Below are 24,927 nucleotides of genomic sequence, written 5' to 3' on the forward strand. Positions count from 1 at the left end.
AAGTTTGATAAAATCCAATGTTAGTTGCCATATTTCTCTTTTAATAATACAAAAAATCCTTTTAAACAAATTTCATGAGAAGTTACACTAGTTTATCCTGCAATCTTATTTTCAGGGTTTATAATTACTTGATAGTTCTTTGTCTTGTCAAGGCAATGATTTCCGATAAATAAAGAATTTCAATCAGTGAGAGTTAATTGTAGCTGTGACTTTTATGCTAAGAAATGTATAACACTGAGAGTCATATGAGCCCTAAGGTCCATTCGCTCTTTCCTTGCAAGAAATGCTTTCAAGACACAATACATGGGAAGTGATGTACAGAGGTACTTGAGGTAATAGCAGTGATTGTGGTTTGGTATAGACAGGAATCACACACACAGGATCGCACATACAAAAGGAAATGTGTCTTTGGATGAGAAAAAAAATAAATGCATTGAATTCATCTCTGTTTTGCTTGCATCAAATATCCCATGATTGGATTGCTGTTGGCTAAGCACACCACTGGGACAGATAAACACTGATATGGGATTAAAGGGATTATCCAGCATCCAGCTAATGCTGGGGATTATACCATTTTTATGGGTGCAGTGCTATGGATGGAAACATGAACCTTCCCTACAGAGGTGCAAAGAATACCCCCTTTCCCCCACCTCCCACCCTTGGGAGGGATTCACCTTTTATGAGGCGGGTCATGGAAGAACAGCTAGCGGAAGCCCTAGTATTTAGGGTACATGAATTGAGAATCTTCCATTGAAATAACTAAGTCTTCTCTCTAAACTGTGACAGTGGATTACTTCTTCTGAAGAAAGTAAATGTTGAAGGAGCTCTGTATACCCTAGGCGTACTTTTTCTCTGAGGTTTGACCTTGCAAACACTTGTTGCATTATAAGATAGTTTAAGTGTGAGATACACAGGAAAATACACAGAGATACAGATAGAAAGAAAAAGGAAATATTGATATCTTTTTTTTCAGTATACCCATAGTGTGCAACAGGTTATTGATGGTTTACTGGATTAATACAGCAAACCATTCATTAAACTGCAGTTCTCTTTAAGGGTAAGTTACAGGTAGAAAGAAAAAATGACTGATAAGGGCATAAAAACTAAATAAAAACTAATAAAAAGACATTCAAACTATTGAACAGGTTTACTACATAATGTACAAAGCATGGTGACCATCAATATCATTCATGAACAAATACAAAAAGTTTTTTTTTTCTCTGTTCTCTTAATGATTTACTGAGAATAAGCATGAACATATCTAGTAATTTAGTGAGTAAACAAACAAACAAAACAGATCAATGACATTGTCTTTTTATTAAGAGTCAAATCAAACAAAGAGAGATACATTAAGCCCATTTTGTGCCAATGAGTCAAACATGAACAAATTTCATGCACAAACCTATGGACATGAGATTAATCTGGCATGCAAAGGGTTAAACAGATTTAATATTTGTACTAACCTGGTTTTCTTGAGACTTCTTTCTCTCGCTCCTTTTCAGCTCTTCTGCATTTTCTTCCGTCCCTCCCTGGCATGCAGCGACATACACCTGGCCTCACACACTCACTGCCCACTGAACAATCTGGATCACATACAGCTGAAATGAAAATACCCAAAAAGCAAAAATATGCATTAATTACCAATTAATTGGAGTATAACACTAGGTCATTACAGCGTATGGAATGAGCACAGATCATATACCAAGAAATGACAAACCAAGAATTAGATGTACTATGTATTTTAGCTCTGATATATAAGTGAGCAGAGATTATTTGTTTTGATTTAATTTGATTTATTGATTCTCTGTATAGCATCACTTCACAATTCCTGATTTTCAGCGATATCATCAAACATAATGCATATCATGATATATACTGTAAATATTATGATATTCTTTTAAATACTGAGGTAAAATGTATATCATTACATGGGTACTTATTAATCTATGTGTATTTTCAACAACAACAACAACAAAACCCTGAAATGTACCTCTTTGTTATTATATTAAAATGGTATGGGTTATAAAAACACAAAGAATGATTGCCTATAGCATGGAAGAAGCAATGTATGGTGGTGTTGAATTTTGTTCAAGGAGTATACTGTCATACCTACACTACCACAGCTTCTTCTTCTTCTTCTTCTTCTCTTTCTTCTCCACTTCCTTCTTCTTCTGCTACTTTTCCCTCTTCATATTCTCTTTGTTTTAGTCCTTCTTCTTCTTCCACTTCTCTTGAACTAGACCAAACATGGGTAAGAGTGATAAAAGCCATTACAACTTACGTATTTGGCAGAGTGCCCCCTTGTAGCCCTCCGGACACCAGCACCTATTTGCTCCAATACAGCGACCACCGTTCTGACAGGGAGCATCACACAAACCTCCAGCTGTACAGATCAGAAATCAAAGAGTTTTACAAATAATTACTTGGGTATTTTATAGCAGGTGAATGCATCTGATTGACAAGATATATGAAACATTTTAAGACTGTCATGCTGTAACAGAGGAAAATATTAACTGCTATATACTTTAACATACATTGCACACAGATAGACAAGACATACATACACATATGCTTATAGAACACAAATACACTTGTACACACATCCTTGCTCAAAATGATAATTAGACATTTGGTGGTTTGAATGTGCCTATTTCATATGTTCGTCATTCTGATTCACAGTTTTCATTAGTTTCCAATCATATGACATGACTTCTCTGAAGAATTTTTGCTGTATTCAATCAATTCACTGCCATTTATCCATTCACTTGATGCTGATTTCAAAAATTTGCTTTTTCCAGTCACGCAAGCCTATTAACCTGTTCAATACTGAATTCTGAAACCCCCGTAAACTTAATACACAGGTCACCAGGTTCCCGTACGAAATGGGTTAATGTACATGTACAATTTATTCATTGAACACTCCAGTACAGGATGCATGTTTTTAAAACACCTCAAGAAAGTTTGAAAGGGATCCAGTTCACAATGAGACACAACCTCTAACCCCCCCCCCCCCCCCGTTTCTCTCTCTCTCTCTCTCTCTCTCTCACACACACACACACACACACACAAGTAGCAACAACAAAGATCAATGGAGATTTAGATTAATGCCACTAATATGACAGGTCCAAAAAGTAGATGAAGAAATATTTCTCTCAAGTTAGAAACAAACTTTTTGAGACAGGAACACCAGTTAAAAACAGAAGAGAGTGAGAGAAGAGAAGAGAAGAGAAGAGAAGAATGTTTGAAAGAGATGATGAAAGTAGTGTGACAGAAAGTAGGAAAGAAGATGATGAAAAGGAGAAAGAAGTTCAGACACAACCTTCAATTCCACTGTTAAGGGATATTGCTTTCAACCTGAGTTAATATATCACCATGGAGAGAAGAATATACTAAGATGGAGGTGACCTCACAATGAGGTAGTTACTTTGTGCAGCTGTACAGTAGTCTAGCAGTGACAGAGGAATGCCTTGGTTTCTAAGTGGGGAGGCTAGGACACGGGCTGGTTGCCTGCAGGTGTCTACTCAATCATCGCTATGCCCTAATATATTTCCTTATTGCAATAATTAGTACATTAATTACTCCATCATGTACCTCCAAGAGAGAAGAGAGCCTGTACAATTTCACCCGTGCTTCCCGAGCTGTAAATGACCAGTCATTTCCTCTTTTTAATTTTCATTTTTTTTTTGAAGAAGAAGACTCATTCATTCAATAATACCACAAATCACCTTACAATCATTGAAGACAATTAGCTGAAAAAGCAGAGAAATTATTTCTCTTGAGAAGTAACCCATAAATCCTGGGAAAATTTTGTGGGGAAATTTTGCTGCAGAAATTATCATCTTGTCATGCTTAAATTGGCAACTCTGAACTTTGTGGCACATCTTATTTCAGAGGTCAGATAAAAGCAGTTAAACTCATTGATTCTGCACAAAATCTGAAACAAATTCATGAAACTTTGCATATAAGAGCAAGAGACAGAAACTTTAATCATGTGAAATATATATAATGTATAAAATCTAAAAATCATCTGTATACATCTAGCAATTAACATACTTTTGAAAATTTTGCCATTGATTGTATATGAACAAAAAAAAAAAATAATAGTAACTTCTTCTGGAGTTCACATTCTATCAAAGAAAGACACTCATGGCTAGACAGGAAAGATGATTAAGAGATTCTTTTATATTACCTTATTATATACTTACAAAGACTGATCAATTTAGCAATTAGCATGCTTTTAAAAATTCTGCACTTGATTGTATACAAACAACAGTAATAATACTGACTTTTTATGGAACACATGTTGTGATAATGTTATAGACATAAACTAAAAATTGTTAAAAGATATCACAAAATATATTTGAGAAATATATTACAGAATATATAAAAAGAAAAACAGATTACAGAAATAAACTACAAAAATACATCACAAAAATATATTATAAGAATATATCATATGAATATATTACAAAAACATATCACCAAACTACAGCTATCAGGTTTGTGAGAGTTGATTGGTTAAAAGCAAGTTAAAAGTTGACTATCAATGGCTGAAGTGATGACATCACGGGCAGGCCATTACATGGACATCACGGCTGCTGATACCAGACTTGAGGTTTTACACTGACTTTGAATGACTAGACTGCAGGAAGGATTAGAATTTACAGTCTTGAGATAGTCAGAGCATGAAGGTACCAGGGAATTTATCCATCTACCCATTCATTCATTCATCCTTTCATTTGTTAATTATCAAATTTGTTTACTTATTGATTAAATGATTTACTTGTGCATTCATTCATTCATTAAAAACACTCAAGCTATAGCAGTTCACATAGAAAAAAAAAACCTCATTAAAAATGACACTAATATGGCAAAGATAGAAAAAATGGTTAGTGAAATAATAACCATATGTGCAAAATAGGAAAAGACAAGGTGATAAAAGTTTTTATTACGAAGCTATGGTGACACAACATTTGCTCCTGCGACAATTGCTCCGGTCTTATTTTCTCTAAGGACTTAGGGTTAGGGTTAGGGTTGTGATAGGGTTTTAGGTTTAGTTTGATGTGAGAATTAGGATTAGGGTTAGGGTTATGTTTATGGGTTGAATTTACAGTTGGCTTTAATAGCATGCAGATATATCATGGGAGTAATTGTCGCAGGAGCAAATGTCATGGAACCCTAAGCTATACACCAATTAACATTAAAAGTAAAATGTATAGAGTTACCTATTCTTTTATATTGAAGCAGAGAACAGTTTTGAAAAACAGTAATGCAGATGGCTTAGAAAATTATAAGTCAAACTAGTGCTTACCAAGGAAGGTAGATTTACAATTGAAGATTTGCACATTTAACAATTTTCTACTTGAGCTGCAAGCTCTCAAGTAGATTTACATATGCTCAAAGGCACAGACATACATATATGCTTACATATAAGTGCAGATATACAAATGTGTACACAGTCACACACATATGCTTGAAATATGACCACCAGTGGGCCTAGATAGAAAAAAGACTCTTTCGAAATCTTTTTCACAAACACAATGTGACAAAGACTGAGTTATGATTACAAATACAGATCAGATATCAAGTTGGGACAGGAGATTTTGCTAGTCTCAAGAAAGTAACAACTTCCTCGTCATATCCCTGACACTAAATGCTTCCTCTCTTAACTATTTTTTGCTGATGTCATGGATTAGGGGGAAGTCTTGTATTCAAAATCTCTTTCAACATCCCTCCCCCAGCTCTCTCTCTCTCTCTTTCTCACTAAAAATTTGTTCTTTGTGCATAACCAACCGTAGCCAAAAATTTTCAGGTCTATTGAACTTCTTGCAAAAGCGTGTGACACTGCTTATATTCCCTTTGGCAAAGGTTCAATTTTTTTTTTTCCGGTTCTGATTTGACATCATGTACTTTATTGGAATGATTACTGCTTCAAACGTGCTACTCTCTGCATTTCTTTCCACAAGATTAGAATAAAATATTAAAAGATTAAAATAACATAAATCTTTTATCAAAATAAAATAAACATTTTCTAATATGAATTTTCTTTGTTAGTTAGAACTTAAGGGAAAATCAATGATAAACAATTGGTTAATTGTAACTAAAAACACATGAATCTAACATGTATAAAATTTGCTAATGCCCTGAATTGTTCTACTGTTATTTTTACATCAAATTTATGATTCACCATGATAGAAATAAAGCTGTTTTTCTTTCATGATAGCAGTATCCTAGCTTTGAGAGATCTTGACACACTGGCATGACAATTCTTTATATACTGCCTTTCAAATTTGCAGGTGAGAAACACATTCATATCAGTTTTAAAGGCAGGTCAGTGGTTATCCTTTCTTTAACTGGCATATCATTATGCCACATCCTATTAAAACATGAACATTGACAGCAGTTGATGGATTTGCTGACTTAAGGGTCAAAGATGTGTAAACATGTAAGATAGGAAACTACACAGGATAACACGCAAGAGAGAGAAATTCTACCTTGGAGTGGTCAAACACTTGTGCTTTACTTTGAATGAACATGAGAATTCTGATCTTTATTCATGTCAAAATAGAGAATGGGTATGCTAGTGAATGTACTTGAGGTTCAAGTTATTCATTATTTTGTATGCATTTTTTATTCCTGCAATGAAAAATAAACAAGATAATTACAAAATATAACATTGCCCCAAGGTCATTGTCCCAGTCAAGCAAACTGCTTATTGATGATCGCCAGTATCCTCCACCTGTGAAAGAAAAATGTATGTTCAGGTATACACATATTTATATACATTTCCTTAAAGTACTCTTTAAGTACTCTTATTCATATTTTAATGAGAATATTGGTTTGTCATGATTTCATTTGTACCAGTGAAGAAATTAAATTAACTGAAAGTGAATTTGAATTAGTGCACGCATGCACACACACACATACACCCCAAACCAAAGCCACACCCCTTTTCTGACCCACCTGTCTTGCCCTTCCTGCGGTCAGGCCGGTCCGGTATCCTACAGCAGAGTACCCCAGACAGGAGTCCCTCTTGGAAGGAGCAGCGGTCCACCATGTCATACATGTACTCCCGGTGTGAGGGGAAGACATCGATGCGCCCCTCCCCGAGGCATGACTCGTGACGCTGGCGTCGTTTGGAGCAGTGTCGTCCGATACCGCCCAGCGTGTCATGGCCCGCCTCTCCTGTGCAACTGTGAGTGGTGGAGATAGATGGTAGGATCAAACAGGCAACATTATGAAACACTCATTGACATGAACACATTTGAATTCTTAAGTGGATAGATATGTTGAAATCAAATCTACATCGATATATATCCATACCATACCATTACTGCCATAGCACGGGATAGGCTTTTTACTTTTCCATGGTTTTTAGAATACCATTACTACAAATTAATACAGATGTGGAAGCAAATGGTATGTGGAATGTCAGTGGTCAATAAGCTATACGTGAGAATAGAATCCACAGAAACTTATATTCAAGGCAAACTATTCAATTGATTTGTTTCATGATTCTATAGGGCTCGCAATGATTGATATGAAGTGAGGCCTGTCTTGCAATGGAAACTAGCACCTGATAATTTTCTTTGTATGTGTATATGCGAGTCTGTGTGTGGGTATAATACAATGGTGAGTAGATATGAGCAATAATATGGATGAAATATATCTATGTCTTATCATCTACTATACCATCAAATAATTTAACTGGATAACTCCACATCAGAGCTACATATATTAACCAATTAAGGACCAGTCCTGACTGAGCTTGGAGTGGGGCCTATGAAGACAGTGTGTTATGAAAAGGTCTCTTCAACTTCATTGGGTCAAGATCATACTAAGACTTAATTGGCTACGCAAACCAAGTTTGTCTCCTTCCCTCACATACCTCGTGCACATGCCGTCATTATTGGCCGCATTGTAGGCATAGCAACCGTTCATGCTTGTCGCGTCAAGCCAAGAGATGTGCTTCAGCGAGTCGACGTCCTCGTGGTTACACACCCGCCAGCCGTGGGCACACAGAGTCTTCCCTTTCCTCACGTGACCCTTCCACGATCCACTGCATGCTGCCACGCTGTGCATGTGGTGGAGCCCTTCAATGGTTCCATCTTTGCATCCAACGTCCTTCTTCTTCGCTGCTGGGCGGAAACAAGAATGGGGAATCGGGTGTCATCTCATTTGACTGCCACACACAGAAATGTAAAATCTGTAGTGAGGCTTTTACTCGCATTATTTGGGCATTTGATAAGCACAAGTATGATAATGCCCCAGAGGCAGTCTGTACTCAGCTGGAAGAAGAAGAAAAAGACTGGAAATCATTGATAACATAATATATACTTTCATTAATATCTCTAGATTCCTCATAAGGGCAAATACAAACATGAACTTACCTTGAAAAGAGCATGTAAGCATTTAGCAAACTTGCTAAATGGGGAAAAAAATAACAACACTAAGAGGGAGTGAGGTCTTTAATTTGATATCAACCTTAGTGTTAATTTTTCCTGCACTGACAATTAAAGAAAAAACAGTAATTTCTCTACAAAAATTCATTCATCTGAAACAGGCATTTGTAATATTCTAATAGAAAAAGGCAAAAAAGGCAAAGAATATGCTAAAGGAGTGTTTTTGTTTTTGTTTTTTCTGCTTGCCTGCTTGCTTAATCTTAATGGCAGTAAAATGAAACAGAAATGTAATTAGACCGCATGATCACCCTTTATTGCCACAGGGAATGCATCATGGTGTTGGTACGGGGGAGATAATGTTTGGAGTGTTCTAAGGAATCATGGTCAATTTGGTGAAATCTCCCCAAAGATCTACCCACACTGTCAAATTCGTTCTCTTTCCAGTCGTCCAAAGGCCTTAAGATACAGGATATTTGATTATCATCTTCAAGGCGCGACGACTCAAAAGTGCCTTCCCTGGGAATGCTATATCTGCCCAGTTTCTTCTCTCGCATGGTTAATTCACGATCCAGGAGGTACCAGTCCTAACAAGCTACAGACAGAATGTGCTTCGTTGACGACGGAGAGCTTTTGGATAACAGCAGAGTACATCAACAACCAACCAGCGCTGATGTGGGTCTAATCGAGTAATAAACCCTTTCTAAACACCGAAGCACAAAATCAAATTATAGACAAGAAGCTACTAGTCATTGACTCAAGCTAAGAACCAGCGATGTATGCAGGTTTATCAGAGAAGGTACCTAAGTGGCAAAGAGGTAAAACAACCATTTTCCTTTCTTTTTTTCCCCTAAAAAGAAGGTTTTAACCACAGGAAAGTGCAATGACTTAAAATCAAAAGGACTACATATGATGATACCATTGTATTATGTAAGAGATTGTACAAATCTTTCCTTTCATAGCAAGAATATCCACCGACAATCAGTAAAAGTACAGGTGTGTAGAAGTGACAAAGTGTAGAATGAATATAAGACTAGATCAAAGTGAGGCAAGGGAGATGTACATTAGACAGTAAATGTCCATGCCTTTCATACCTTGTTTCAAGATGTGATGTCAAAACAAAATAAAAACACTAATAAAAAGTTGCTATTTTTGCATGGGTTTAATTTTTGCAAGTTTTTTTAAATCGCTGTTGGGCCACATTTAACAACAAGTGAAAATATTGCCACCTGATCTTGATCGTATCAAATTTGTGGTGCAAAAATACCAACATACTAATTTCCAGCATTTGGCAAATAGGTTTAAGAGGTGGGCCTATTGGTAATTTTTTCTTCTTTTTTTTTTTTTTTTTTTTTTGGGGGGGGATACAAATGATTAAAGGTACAGTTTACCATTGGGAGCAGTAATGTTAAAATGTTTGATATATCACATTCGATGCTTATGTGTAGGTCAGTTGTATCACAAAACATCCTACCACATGAAAATTTCCTAATAAAGCCTAAAATACAAGGAGATATCACTATTTTTCAGACTAAACCATAACTGTAGACGGTTAGTCTGGAAACATTTTTATTATACCCATTGTTCACATTTTGTATATTTAACAATACTTAACATTGATTATACTGATACAAATTTGTACATTGTTGTTTCTATCCTTAACTCACATTTCCAAACTATTTTGAAGCACTATAGCTGAGTTTTTGTTTCATCTGCAAATGGTAAATAATGCCATTAATCCCCTGTCAAAATGACAACATACATTGTATATGATGATATCCTATCAATGGTTGGATTTGATTTGACTGGAGTAACAGCGAATTGAATCCGTACCTTTTTCGGACACTTTGATTGATACGTCTTCTTTAGTGTAGCCCACGGTGTTGGATGCTATGCAGGAATATTCCCCACTGTCTGTTACCGATGACTTGTGAATAACCAATGTATCTGTGAGGAAGACATGAACAAGGAAGAGAATAGAATAAAACAATAATATTATCATATTGCAGTATTACATATTTATATTATATTGGATGGCTATGAATGGGATACCAGGGAATATTGCACAAGTTTAGGGCTAATATCGCACGAATCAAAGATGAGTGCAATATTGGCCCTAACGAGTGCAATATTCCCTAGTATTCTAGAATTAATGCCATCCAATATAATCATTATCATCTACAATCATCATGTACAGAAAGCATAAACTGCACAAAAGTACCATACTTCTACTTGTCTTTGAAATTGACTCAGCACTGAAAAAGGAGTAGGCACTACACAACTGGGTGTGAAGCAACTAGCAAGATGCTTGTGTGCTTGTAAATTGTAACAAGATTTCATGCACAAGTAGCAAGTGCTCGCGCAACAGATGAGACAAAATATTGTGCATTGTTGAATGGCCAGAAACAATGGTAGCCTATGGGGAATTGAGCTATGCGTTTCGTTCAATATGCTCCCATATTGAACAGTATAAAATCAAGCGGACAACAATATGCGTTTTTAATGTGCCGATAAAACATTCTACACCATAGATGATAATGCAGTATACCAAGGAGGTATTATACCTCCTTGAGTATACATTATGTACACAAGAAATACACACAAATTTATATTGATGATGTACAGATAGTTTGTCATGGTGATTTTCTCATATAAACCAGCAGGAGAACTTAATTGTTCCTGAGAGAAATAACATCTTACTTTATTGAAGAATCCTTTCAGTGTTTGATAATAGACAAAAGCATCCATTGTGCCACATACCTCTTTAATCACTCAAGTGCACAGGGCTGCATTTGATCTCTATGCACTGTGTGATTCATTGAGTATGTGACACATGTTTTTGAATGGGTGTGTTGATATCCTAATATTGACAAATTTCCACAGAAATTAATGAAGAATTAATTATTGATTCCATCACAGATCACACACAAAAATTATTTGATGATGAGATAACTGAAGATGAGGAGTTCGGATCTTGATAAATGCTTAGTAATTGCAGAAATTATGAATTAAAGACATTAAAAGACCAAAGGAGAAGTGAGGCACTTAGTTGAATTGGAAATTAAGGGGAAGAATTTGCAATGTGACAGAGACTCAAAGCTTTTAAAAGATATAGCACCATGGCTAATGTGGGGAATCGAATAGATTTCAGGAGGGTTTATTCAAATCTTCTTGAAATGAACTAATAATTAAATTACCACATTTTCATGATCAATTAAAGTGGGTGTGGTGTGAATCTGAAATGTATTTCCTCCTTGGATGAGTTCAGTCCAAATATTTTGACTCAGAATATCCTGTGTTGTCAGCTTTGTAAATAGCCATTTGAATAATCCTTGATTGTGATCAATGTATCTAAAGTTAAAATCTTGCTGAACTTTAAATCCTTAGAGATATATATATTCTCTCTCTCTCATAATCTTGATGTTCTTATTAGTTCTCCATAGTGAGCCTCTAACAAAGTGGAACCTTTCCGCATCTCTCTCCCTTTAAGTCTTGGCCGAGTTCAGCGATCTCTCTCTAGGGGAAGGGAGTCTCCCTTTCCTCCTCGTCTAGGAGAAGCCATTACCCTTGACATTAGGAACCCAACACTGGGACGTGGGGGTGGCTGGGCCGAGGGGTGCAGTGACTACTGGCGGGTGGGGCTGGAGGCTGTTGCTATGGCAACAGGGCAAGAGTAGGGAGGTGGCTAGTGGGAGGTGCAAGGGCTTTTACTTCAAAGGAAAACATTAGATATGGGAAGATATAGATGAGGCATATTGCAGATAAAGAAGATGGATTCTATAGTAGAATATTATCAGGGTGACACAGATCTTGACCTTTTATGTGACCTGCCCAATAGCTTCAACCCATTAAATAATTTTATATATCTTCAGTTTAATCCCTCCAAAACTAGCTTGGCCTTCACGTATTAAGTTGGCCACACCTACAGTTGTACTTTGATGTAGCAATGCAAGAGTGCAAAATGAATGCCACTGTGTTTCCACAATCATCCTTGTTTATTGACATTTAGAAGCAGGTCATTTGAGCTCATTAGCAAAAAAGAAAAAGAAAAAGAAAAAAAAAAGCACAGTGAGGGTAACACAAGATTTAATACTACAGAATGACAGAGAACTAGTAAGCAAAATAACAAAAACACAAGAATGATGACTGAACATGGCATAGAGAAATAAAGAGATTTGCACAATGGAAGAAAAGAATATTTGAGAACAAACAATCTCCAGAAATGAGGATATTCCCATATGGTGTTTAAAATGATGGAGAAAAATTAAGCGTGCTGGATCATGTTGCATTCCCAAAACAGAGAATTGAACATACATAATTCCCCCAATGCTTCTTGGGTGCACTGTAAAACCAGAAACTTTTCACACACATGAAACTTTCATAAATTTCACAAAGAGCCATTTAAACTTTTGGTAAAACATATGAAATGAGAGTGAAGTTGCCTAACAAGGGTATATTGCTGAACAAGAGAAGCATCAATTAAAGCTAGCAAAGCTCTAGTTTATGGTGGCTCTACTGGAATATCACAATGTCTGAGAATACAGTACACAGATATTAGAGATCAAGCTATACAGCTCTCCCCCAGTAATGACCTTTGCACAACTCTGAACAATTACACCTCACCCAAGTGACTTCAAAGTTCACTTCTGAGCAAATGAATCTTTTTCTCCCCTGACCTGTATTTACCTTGGTAGACACTTGAGTGTCTTAAGCAGGATTGTGACTTTTTGTCAATCACTTTGTAATAACATTAGCAGTCAATGAATGCAAACTTCGGCACCTGGCCATAAAATGGGATCAAAAAGTTGAATTTAGTTCAAGTCAATATTTTCATTTGAATGTAAAGCATATTAAAAAAAAGCCACACGAGCCCAATCAGTGTTTCTCTTCTCAAACTAAGATAAAGAAGGGATCAATGCATAACTTTGAACAAATTCCGGTTTATTGAAGAATGCATCATGACCAGAGTTTTTGTGAGAAAGCAAAACATATTTGGAGCTTGTAAATATTTGCAGCTAGGGGTAAAATTGCCTCTCTGGAGAAGAGATCAAATTTTTGTTGCCCGCCTCAAAGGCTCCCGATCCGTGCAAGCAGCCAAGCTATGCAAAGAAAGTTTCATGTTTACTTTCATACTTATCTCGTATTATATGGATTATGTAAAGACAATATTACTGTTGAATGAAATAGAGCAAGCAAAAAACCCCTGCCTGCCCGGGGAAATAAAAACCCCTCTTTGGTACCGAAATAATTCAGGTTCCATCACTGCACCAAGTGAAAGATAGAGACAAAGAATTCTGATCTGAGAACTTATCAGATTATCGAGCGAGTCAGACACACTGGTGACCAGTTTGACTGATTTTCATATACAGCAGGTGGATATCGTTATGTCTTTTGAAGCTTATATCTTTCTGGATGTCATCCATATTACTCACTGAATCGCAAGAAGGACTTATCTGTGGGGCTGGTCATTTCCCTCCCTGTATTTCCTTTCTAGATCTTATCCCTTTTCCCCATCTTCCTTCCAAGGTAACAGCTTTAAAAGGCAGCATAAAACTGTTTTAAGCAAAGACACACACACATACACACAAACATATATACTATCTCTCTCTCCATCACATCCCTTGATTACACTCTGCTAATTGATATCAAAGATGATCAATTCTGAAGTGATAAGGCTGCTCTACTTTTAATCCTTAACACTCAACCCATCCTTTCAATTCAACTACATAGCATCTCTGCAGATGGGTATTTCCATTAAATCTTTGAATACTGAATTGGGATAAGCTCTCTAGACAATCAATGGATGCTATATACATGTACATGTATGCAATGTTCATTACTTCTGCTGAGATCTATTTTGAGTGTTAGGATTTTTTTTTCTTTTCAAGATCAGGAGCAATGGATGTAAGTAGAAAAAAGTATATGTATCATGCACATTTAAGAATCACTGTTGTAATTAACTAGTGCTTTATGTACTCAATTTTGTTAGATTGTGCTGCTTAATTGATACTTAAATGTATAAATTTGATTACATGCAATCAAAAATCTATGCTGAGAAAATATTAGGCTCCTCATTAGAATCCTTGAAGTAAAAGTGATGCAAATTACAAGAAAGATATATGTTAGTTGAATCTATCATCACACAATTGATGGAGTATACTACAAAACATGATATATTCATGGCAGGAAAATTTCGCGAATTGAAGCCGACGGCCTTTTTCGTGGCATGAAATTTCCGCGCATTGCCACTGGCGTTCAATGCATATAGCATAGACAAGAACTTTCGCATGCATTTTAATTTCGCGAATCTTGGCACTCGCGAAATTCGCGAAATTAAAATGCAGGTGAACATTCCTCGTTTTACAGTAGTATATTCCATGAAGATCTACCATCCATCATGACGTTGATTGTATTCTTTTTCTCAGTCCCCCTGACAGGTCTCTCTTCCAATCCCTGGCTGATTTCTGCCCAGTAGTGGAGCAATCCTGTCCCTGCTACCCAACCCAGTTCTCTGATCTCCCTGCACTAATTCATTCCCCCTGTACCACGTTGATTAGCCGTCTGCTACGGGAATGACGACCCGGTTGAGGAGGAATGCTAATAATTTTCCCTTCTTCCTGTTCACATGTTTCCATGCCCCTCGTCCAAGATTCATCGGAAAATTCTGCACGACATTCAATCAAACTCTTATCCTCGATGAGGAGCCCACACCAACAACATCCAAAAAATATATAAATAAATAAAATATGTTTTTGATCGCAACATGATGCCAAAGTTATTTCTCCTGTTGCCTATGACAACATGTCTCCTTGCATGAAAGTTCTGCGAAATCACTTGTGTTGAATTTGAAGAAAAAAAATGTGAGTTTGAAAAATTAAGAAACAGCAATTAAAGCAAGACACTCATGGTCCTCATGGAGGGTGCATCAAAAGCTATAAGGTGAAGACGCTATGATGAATTGCCATTTTTCAGTTCATGATGATGCTGTCTTGCCCTTTTTTTAAAGGGATCCGCAATGACAAGCATCGCTTGTCGGTGGGCCTTCCATTCTTACAAAATATTGCAATTTTGTCCCTCAGAGTATTGGCTGGTATTCAAGTCATAAATGATACAGAATGACAGGTACAACAACTATATCTAAAGCTTTAAAACACCCACATAACAACAGGGGGTTTTTTCCTACTTTTTCAGCTCTGTTCATTTTTTTGTTACGCTATTAGTTTATAGAATTCACTGGAAAAAAAGTATTTTCCTCCTAAATATTTGTGATATATATGGAATGCATTTGTGACTAAAGTTCCTGTAAGTAGACAGATGTCAATATTCTAAGATCCCATATGAGACACTAAAATCAGGGCAGGGAAATTACAAAATGGGGACACAGGTCAACTTTCTCCCACTTTTCTACAATGATACCCACAAAAAAAAAAAAAGAATGAGAGAAAAAGGAATCATCATTCTTAATCAAAATCTAATATTCAATCTTCAAGTTAAAGGAAAGAGCGAGAGAATCCAATTTTTGGAGGTTATGAGAAACACTTTGAATCTCTGCTATAAATGCCTTATGTTGATCAAACAAAGCTAGAAACTGAAAAGATATAATGGAATGTGCAAAATCTAGTTTGAAGCAAACTTATGAACTTATTCTCTCAAACTCAAGTTAACAGCAGGAGCATTGCCATTCTAGTCATGAAAACTCTTTAGAACTTCACCTGGATCAAGTTGAAAAGAAAGAGCTGTTGATTAGATTTTCATCATCTTGAGTGTCATCAACCTAGCATGATCTGCTAATTTTGGGTCAGAATTCCCGACTGGCTGCTTGTTTATGTGAGCTTACACGAGAGAGTGTGTGTAAGACAACCAGTAATCTCATTTTCTTTATTGTCTAGTATTTTGATTCTCTTAAACAGGATTATTTATTTCCTTGTCTCCGGATGTGACATCTTAATATGCTACAACTGATTTTTTCCTGGATACAGCCAGAACGGTATGGCACCCCTGAGAAATGGCGATTCTTGTGAGCTGGGATGCTCCAATGAATAACCACGAATGGAACAACAGGAGTGTTTCCGCTGGAGAGCCCGAGGCGCCGCGGAATTTGTTGTTTTTCTCCTTCTTTTAGGAGCAGGACATCACAGTTCGTGCATTTTTTGGCATGGAGATTGGATGTTAGTCATCAGACACACTTTTGGCACAAAATACCACATCCGTGGAGACATCTTCTTTTTTTTATGCAAAGCAGGTCCCAAGTCACTTAATGCAAGCTACCAATCTGCTCAGGGCCAACATACACACACTAAAGTCTTGAGGCCGACCTATTTATTATTTTTTTAATTTACTTAACATAGTCAACTGTAACATATTTTGGTCACAGCTGCAAATCAACTTTCTAAAAAAGTATTCTTTTGCAAAGTCTGCTAAGGATTTGATTAGTACTTTGAACTAATAAATCAATTTCATATTTGAAGGTCATTTATGATGCTCATGCTATGATGAGATTTCAGATTTTCTTCACACCAAAAGATTACAATAACAGTGCCATTACCTTTTACAACTGGTCAAATTATATATTACATTAAAGGACAAGTTCACCTTCATAGACATGTGGGTTGAGTGAATGCAGCATTAATAGTAGAAGACATCAGTGAGAGTTTGAGGAAAATCGGACAATCCGTTCAAAAGTTATGAATTTTAGAAGTTTCTGCTCAGTCACGGCTGGATGAAAAGACTACTATAGCTTGTGATGTCACATGAGTACAACGATATAAAGAAAGAATAAAGAAAATTCAACATATTTCCATTTTTCTCGCATAACAACAGAACACTCGATTTCTCTCTTTCAGAAGGCAGGGGGAATAATATTACCTTTAACATACGTCAGTAGCAAGTCGAAGAAATGTGCACTTTATTCAGAAAGTAAAGTTTTGTGAAATTCTCTTTTTATTTTCCTTATATAGTTGTACGCATGTGACATCATACACTGTAGTAGTCTTCTCATCCAGCAGTGACTGCGCAGATACTCAAAATATTCATAACTTTTGAACGGATTGTCCGATTTTCCTCAAACTTTCACTGATGTGTTCTACTAATATTGCTGCATCCTCTCAATCCTAATGTATATGAAGGTGGACTTTTAAGTCTTTTAAGTGACTTTTAAGTCTTTTAAGTCTTTTAAGTGAATACGTGCATAATGCTTTCAAAGCACAAAATTGATGACTTCATCTAACCACAACTGGAGGTTGTTTTATCCTCCTAGGTCCACATACAAACCTGTTCCATCAAAACAATCATGTCAGACATATTGTTTCCTTCTTGGAAAACCATGAGAAAACAGGGGAAGCATGCTTGAGTGAAAACCAAGTATGTCAACCAAGTAGTGTTTGGACAGTGGACATCATAAATCAGGCCTGTTTATGAAGTCTTCAATAAAGTCTCAAAATAAAGAACAAATGAATATCTCCATGTTCAACACCAACAAATAAGACAGTGAAATAAATGCATTAAAAATGCATTAAAAATCACTGTGAGTTTAACAACATGCAAAAACAGCACCACTCGCTATAGGGTATTAGTGCACTAACTACTGCCTTGGCATCAAATCGCAAAAACCACATCTCATGAAGCTGTCTGTGACATCCTCATTTTCAAATACAACAGTTTTTACAGTACCTTATCAACACAGTTACACACCATCTATCATAGAATCTCAGCACATGCAGCTTAAATCTGACTTATGATTAAATAATGGAACAATAAGGTCAGCCCTGAAAAAGTCTACTGGAACATTTTTGTAAGTGATAACTGTGCTACTTGTGAAAAAAACACCTCATTCTTGTAATATTCTTTGTAAATATATAAATATATGTTTGTAGATATAGATATAGATATAGTTATTGTATACATTTATACAATATATATAAAAAGATGAAATGAGTCCTTAGAGTCCTTGCTTTAGTTGAAAATGTTGCTTTTATGCATTATGTTGAGATCACATACGTTATATTGCATATCTTGCATATCAACATGTTTTAGTTCCAGTTCCAGTTGGTATGATATCTTAGTGGATACTTGAATGTATTTTATGTATATTTGATGTAATATCCAATGTACCATGCACCACAATTACCAGGTGGACAATAAAAGTAAATCAATCAGTGTATCTATATATCTATATCTATCTGTATCTATATATAAATATACAGTAATTAAAAATTAAATACATGTCTTCAGGTAGATATAGTGATTGATGTATATATTTCAATGTCAATTTTTAGCATGGGTGCATACCTTGTTCTATGATGATTCTACCAAAGCTGTCTTCCCTCACAAAGTCTCCATCTTTGATCCATCGGATTACCGGTGGGGGATTCCCCGAGGCGGGGCAGTGGAGGCTAATGTCTTGTCCAAGACTCACATGAAGTTCGGCAGGAAATCTCTTGTGGATGGCTGGAGGTATTTCTGAAAATTGATTAAGAGAATAATCATTTTAGAATTATCATCATAAAAGTAAGACTATTAGCTCATGTGATAGAGTGTGATGTGGTATATGAGGGAACACTGAGATGCATCTGGAAAGGGATGGAAACTGACTAAAGGTACTGTTTACCATTGGGAGCAGTGATTTAAAAGATGTTCGAGTTATCACATTTGATGCATATGTGTAGGTCAGATGTATCACAAAACATGCTACCATATAAAATTTTTGCAATACAGCATAAAATACAGGGAGATATCACTATTTTTCTCACTCAACCATAATTGTAGATGGATTAAAGCCTAGAAACAATTTTATTATAACTACAGTTCACATTTTGTGTATTTAACCATACTTAACATTGATTATACAAATTAACTTTTTTACACTGGTTGTTTCTATCCCTAATTCACATTTTGGAACTATTTTGAAGCACTATAGCTGGGTTTTTGTTTCATCTGCAAATGGTAAACAATGCCTTTAATGCATTATAAGTATGATATGCATTAAAGAACATGACACTATTATATCTCAGTAAATGACAAATTTTACTATCACCATCATCATCGTCATTATAATCAGAACATCATTATATCAAAGGAAACTGTTTGCACTATGATGGTGATTTTCACTTATGTTGAAACACTTGAAATATTGAAAGATTCGGGTTCGTTGAGGGCAGCAGACATTTTCTGGCACTGGGCGTAGCCATGAGTTCAAATTGCGGTGTCTCAGCCGACCCCCCCCCCTGCTCTCCCCCACCCCCCCCCCCCCCCCACCCCTGGGCAACATGTTTATCGTGCACTTGTAACAAAGGTTCGCGCACTAAGCAAGCATTCGCGCACTCAGTACGAGACGCCCATTGGCTAAAGCAACCATGCATCAGTTTTTCATTCTGCTCGCGTGCTAATGTAGGGAGAGGGGTGGGGAGTGGGAAGGGGGGGGGGGGTCGGCTGAGACACCGAGTAATGGCGCTGCCCATGCCAAAAATACACATAGCGCATCACAGAATCGGTCAATAGACTTTGATTACTTGGATGCAGATGACACCAAAAAAACTCTCATAGTGTCTTTATATTTTGAGTGGTGGAGTGACAGTCTCCAGTTATATAATAGTGATCTTCAATCAATATCTTTGGAAGATGTGGAAACCTTTGATGCCCCAAATAAAACAAGTTGTCATGGTAACTAACTGGATGGCAACTGGAGATACTGTATACACCATATATTTATCTAGTCTAAATTTTCGCAAATCGGGACTACCTGATGATTTTGCAAGTGGTTAAATTTGCGATCGAGGGGTACTGCACTGACAAGAGGAATGTATACGTGTGTGTCACATTCATTGAGATCAGAGTCATTATTTTCGCGTACCTTAACATCGCGAAAAGCACCAGACTCGTGAAATTCGCAAAAATAAAAACCTGGTAAAATATTCGGCATATCTAGTATTTATTTCTGAAGAGGATATTGAGTTCAAAAGAGAAAGTCAAGATTGACCGAAAGACAAAAAATTAAAGATTAAGATTAAGAAAATTAAGATTCTAAGCATTGGCTCCACTTATTTTGAGATGAACTATTACTCAGCAAATAGGGTAAATTAAATCAAATTAGATATTACATAACATCTTGGTTTGAAGAAGGATTAATCAGCAAAAATGTTTTTTCTCAATAATTGTTTATTATAAAGTCATAACATTTACACATGCAGGAACTGACTACTTACAATGCACTGAAAGAAAAAAGAAATGGTGAGAGATGGAGAGAGACAGAGAGAGACAAAGAGAGACAGAGATAAAGACTAAGAAAGAAAAATTAAAGAACAAGTCCACCTTCATAGACATGTGGGTTAAGTGAATGCAGCAATATTAGTAGAACACATTAGTGAAAGTCTGGGGAAAATTGGACAATCTGTTCAAAAGTTATGAATTTTTAAAGTATCTGTGCAGTCACTGCTGGATAAGAAGACTACTACAGCGTATGATGTCACATGCGTGCAATGATATAAAGAAAGAATAAAGAAATTCAACATATTTTCACTTTTCTCGCATAATAAAGAACACTTGACTCTTCTCTTTCAGAAGGCAGGGGGAATAATATCACCCTTAACATATGTCAGTAACAAGTCAAAGAGATGTGCACTTTATTCAAAAAGTGAAGTTTTGTGAAATTCTCTTTTTATTTTCTTTATATCATTGTACGCATATGATATCATACATTGTAGTAGTCTTCTCATCCAGCAGTGGCTGCGCAGATACTGTAAAAATTCATAACTTTTGAACGGATTGTCCCATTTTCCCCAAACTTTCACTGATGTGTTCTACTAATATTGTTGCATTTACTCAATCCACATGTCTATGAAGGCGAGCTTGTTCTTTAATAGTTGTGCCACTGTGAAAGGAGCAAAGGAGAGTGAGAGAAAGAGAGAGAGAGAGAGAGACAGTGACAGAGAAAGGAGAGATCCAAAATGGTACTGCCTATCCTCAAATGCATCTCAACTTTCAATTTGTCCACCTCAACCTGACCACTGTAAGATGATTTACATGCCTGAAACCATTTCTTAACATTTCCCACAAATCTTGCCAGTATAGAACCAGCACTGGAGATAGGATAGAGGGGTACAGAACATGTCAAAAGTAGGTTTATTATACTACACATTCTTCATATTTGCTTATATATTTTTTACATCTAAAATTTACTATTTCATGTTGTACTTCTCTCTTAGAAATCAAATAGAGTACAAAATTGTATGAACTGTGGAATATGGAACAATTAAAAAAAGTATGTGTGTGGATTGTGTATTTGTCATGTGTGTGTGTGTGCATTGCTTGTGTGTGCCAATGTGTATATTATGAAGAATATATCAATTATAGATCATTGTGAGAAAAACTTCTTGACAGTATTAATGGACAAAGTGCTAGCATCCTTGAATATCACACAAATGAATACTCATGAGAGCAATTTGAAAAACAAACAAACAAACAAACAAACAAAGGACAACATTAGTTTTTATTTTTCCATTTGAACATATGAGTGAATCTTTCAGATAGTAACATTAGCTTTGCCTGCTGCATTACTCAGAAAAATGACAAATGTTAACAGAAGACTGTTATCTTAAAGTTATTCACAATTCTGATGAGGTCTGAAGACAAGATTATACTGAGTTTAAACACATAATATGTTGAATACAGCACTAGGAATATGTAAGGTGTAATAGAACTAGCTGTAAGTGCAAGTGTGGAGTCAACTGTGAGAATGTTTGATATAGAGCAGTCTTCAAAGGAAGCAATCACTGATGCAATAATTAAATAATTCAACTGAATAATTCAACAATTAACAGGTACATACTTGGTCTTTTATATGAATTAAGTATTTATTGATAGCCATGCCATATAACACAAAAGACAGTGATGTTCTGAGATAAACTCATGATTATCTCTTATAAAAGATGGCTGAATAGAAAACCACAGCCCTAATTCATTTTAAACTGGATTATTTCCAGCTAGTTTGGGTGATTAGAGATGATAGTTCTTTTGTTTCCACTGCTACTTTTTTAAAATACAAGCATATAATTTGTCTTCAACCAAATTTCTGTTCCCCCATTTCCCCTTTTCCTTTATGAACAAAAATGCATGTTAATACAAGGATGGGATTAGGAAACATTAGTTGGTAGTTATAAGACAAGTCATCCAAACAGGTATTTTGCAGGGAGAAAGCTTGACACCTGAGGGAACTACCCCTCGCGACATTGCCACAGTCGTTGAACTTTCAAAAGCAGTTCATCATCGACGGAAAGACAACAACAGCGGCTGGCTGACGGAAGTTTAGTCTGCGCCCCTCCTTCCACGACTAATCTTGGGAGACTAAAAATCCAACGTTGGATCCCTTGTCACAGAATTTGACCCAGGGTATCAAGACAGAGCTAACTTCATCCAGCATTATGAAATATGTTATTCGATGTTGTCGGCATAAGAATAACTAGCGGGGTAATACCTGGGAATGTCTTGCCTGTCTTTGGACAGCACCGCAAACCTCACACTTGACTTTTTCAAACGTATCTCCTTTCAGTGTAAAGTGGCGATACTAAAACCACCCTCACGTGGTTTTCGTCTCTCGTGTTTCATATCCGATTTCTTCCACACTCCTTTGCATGCGCTTCTAGCTACAGACACATAAAGCCAACCAAATATTCAAGAACCTTAGACAGAGACAAACCTGGTGCCTCCACCGTCAAATTTCAACATGAATTTATGATCACAGGGCTGCTGTCTTTTGAACTACCAAGACTACTTGGTTTTTGCCTAAAGGCAAGGCATGTTCTAATGGCCTGTGCAAGGATTCCTCTTAAGATCTAATGGTGAGCAATTATCTCTCATTGCCATGGTGATAATAATGCCACTTTTATATTTATATTGCTGTCCTGAGAGATTGCTCAGATTGCAGGGGCAAGTTACCCATCATTCCTAGATCTTTTAAGAGACCTTAGGATTATCAATAGACCATTACATATTTCGAGAAATTAACCAAAGTCATAGTCATGAAATTTGAGTAATATAATATATGTAGTAAGAGAAATCAGTTTGAGAGATTTAAAAAAAAAGAACAGACAAGAAATTTTGCTGAAGTAGTATTCTCCAATGGAAAAGCGTTATTCAGTTTGAGAAAATATTTATGATATTCCAATGATATTGCTAGAAAAGTAATTACAGCAAATCAGTACAAGAAAAGTAATTACAGCAAATCAGTACAAGAAATTTTGAGAAAATCTCGGAGCCCTTTTCATGACTTTTAAAAAAAGATTTTGGTCAGATAGTTAAGTAGGTTAGATTAGTCATAAGAGATAGTTGCAAATGTCATACCATTTGGGCAGAGATAACAGTCTCTCGTTTCTCAATAGATGTATCTACTAAGCCTACTCTTACAAGTTCTCAAGAGATCCAAGATTTTCTCGGAAGACAGGAAGAGATCTTGTTTCACTTTTGGATACCAAACTTCTTCCATAAATGTTCTCTCTGAACCTGTAGCCCATACTCAAGTTTTAAATACTGAATATAAACAGACAGAAATAAACCTGACGAAACCAAAACATGCCCCCCCCCCCCCCGTAAAAAAAAAAGTAACTGCAAAATTGCCCTTTTATTCCATTTAATCACTAATATATTCACATGTATCTCAAATGTGGTTCTAAGACATGTACCCAAGTTGTTCTATGCCAACAACTTCTAAAAAATCTAAATATTGCTGTATTTATTAACAAAGAACAAAGAATAAAGTGTCTCCCATAGCCCCTTCCATGATAGTTGCTGTCATAGCATGAGAAATTCAGCATGGATCACACATTATTTGCACTGATACAATCAACTGCAATCTGTAAGGAAATAATTATCTTTACTCACGATTTACAAAAAATCACGACAATTTTCCGAAATTCAAATTTTTTTAACTGCAATATTCCAAATGAATGAAAAATTGTGAGATGATCCGATTACAAGTGTGATACACTGATAGATCCAGTTCATGTCTCACCAAAATAATAATACGTGTATGTATTAAATAAAGGAAATCTTTGAAGATTGGTGAGTGCAAGCCAGATTCTTAAAAAGGCAGATTTATTGTCTTAATATAAAGTCTGGAAATCATCTTCTGTTGAATATATCCTTATCATATTTAGCTTAAAAATGAATATTTGAAATTAAGTTTATGATGATTGAAATAGAATATTAGGAATTTCAATTATCAAGCTAGTATCTTTTATATCAGCAGCATATGCTTACCTTATTCTGAATGGGCTGTAAACTGAGAATGTTCCTTTGAATAAATAGATTTGAAAAAAAAAGGAGCAAGTTAAGTACTAGACTAGGTATCATCCTTTAAAGTAGTAACCTAAATGAAGAAAAAAAAACCTAAAAGAGATAGAAAACAGAATCCAGAGTAAACTTCATGCCTAGCCTTGGCAGGAAGCCTGACAGTGAAAGTGATCATAATCCAAGCATTAACCCATGATTATCCTCTTTCCAGGCTCTTACTGATACTTCCCCTTCACAGGCTAAAACT

General features: G+C 36.1%; 1 protein-coding gene across 1 annotated transcript in view; it reads right to left on the reverse strand.

Annotated features, from left to right (window-relative positions):
• Positions 1–24,927, reverse strand: part of LOC139739945 (uncharacterized) — a 67,006-nt gene that overhangs the window by 8,744 nt on the left and 33,335 nt on the right. The window contains exons 4-9 of the mRNA XM_071650545.1: positions 18,687–18,857; positions 10,233–10,346; positions 7,889–8,135; positions 6,946–7,193; positions 2,282–2,377; positions 1,464–1,598 (exon numbers count right to left, since the gene is read on the reverse strand). Coding sequence (XP_071506646.1) covers positions 1,464–1,598; positions 2,282–2,377; positions 6,946–7,193; positions 7,889–8,135; positions 10,233–10,346; positions 18,687–18,857 — 1,011 coding nt within the window. The remainder of the gene's footprint in view (positions 1–1,463; positions 1,599–2,281; positions 2,378–6,945; positions 7,194–7,888; positions 8,136–10,232; positions 10,347–18,686; positions 18,858–24,927) is intronic.

This window comes from Diadema antillarum, unplaced genomic scaffold (assembly GCF_040938485.1).
Source record: "Diadema antillarum isolate AM-2024a unplaced genomic scaffold, OU_Dant_1.0 seq00000821_RagTag, whole genome shotgun sequence".
NCBI lineage: Eukaryota > Metazoa > Echinodermata > Echinoidea > Diadematoida > Diadematidae > Diadema > Diadema antillarum.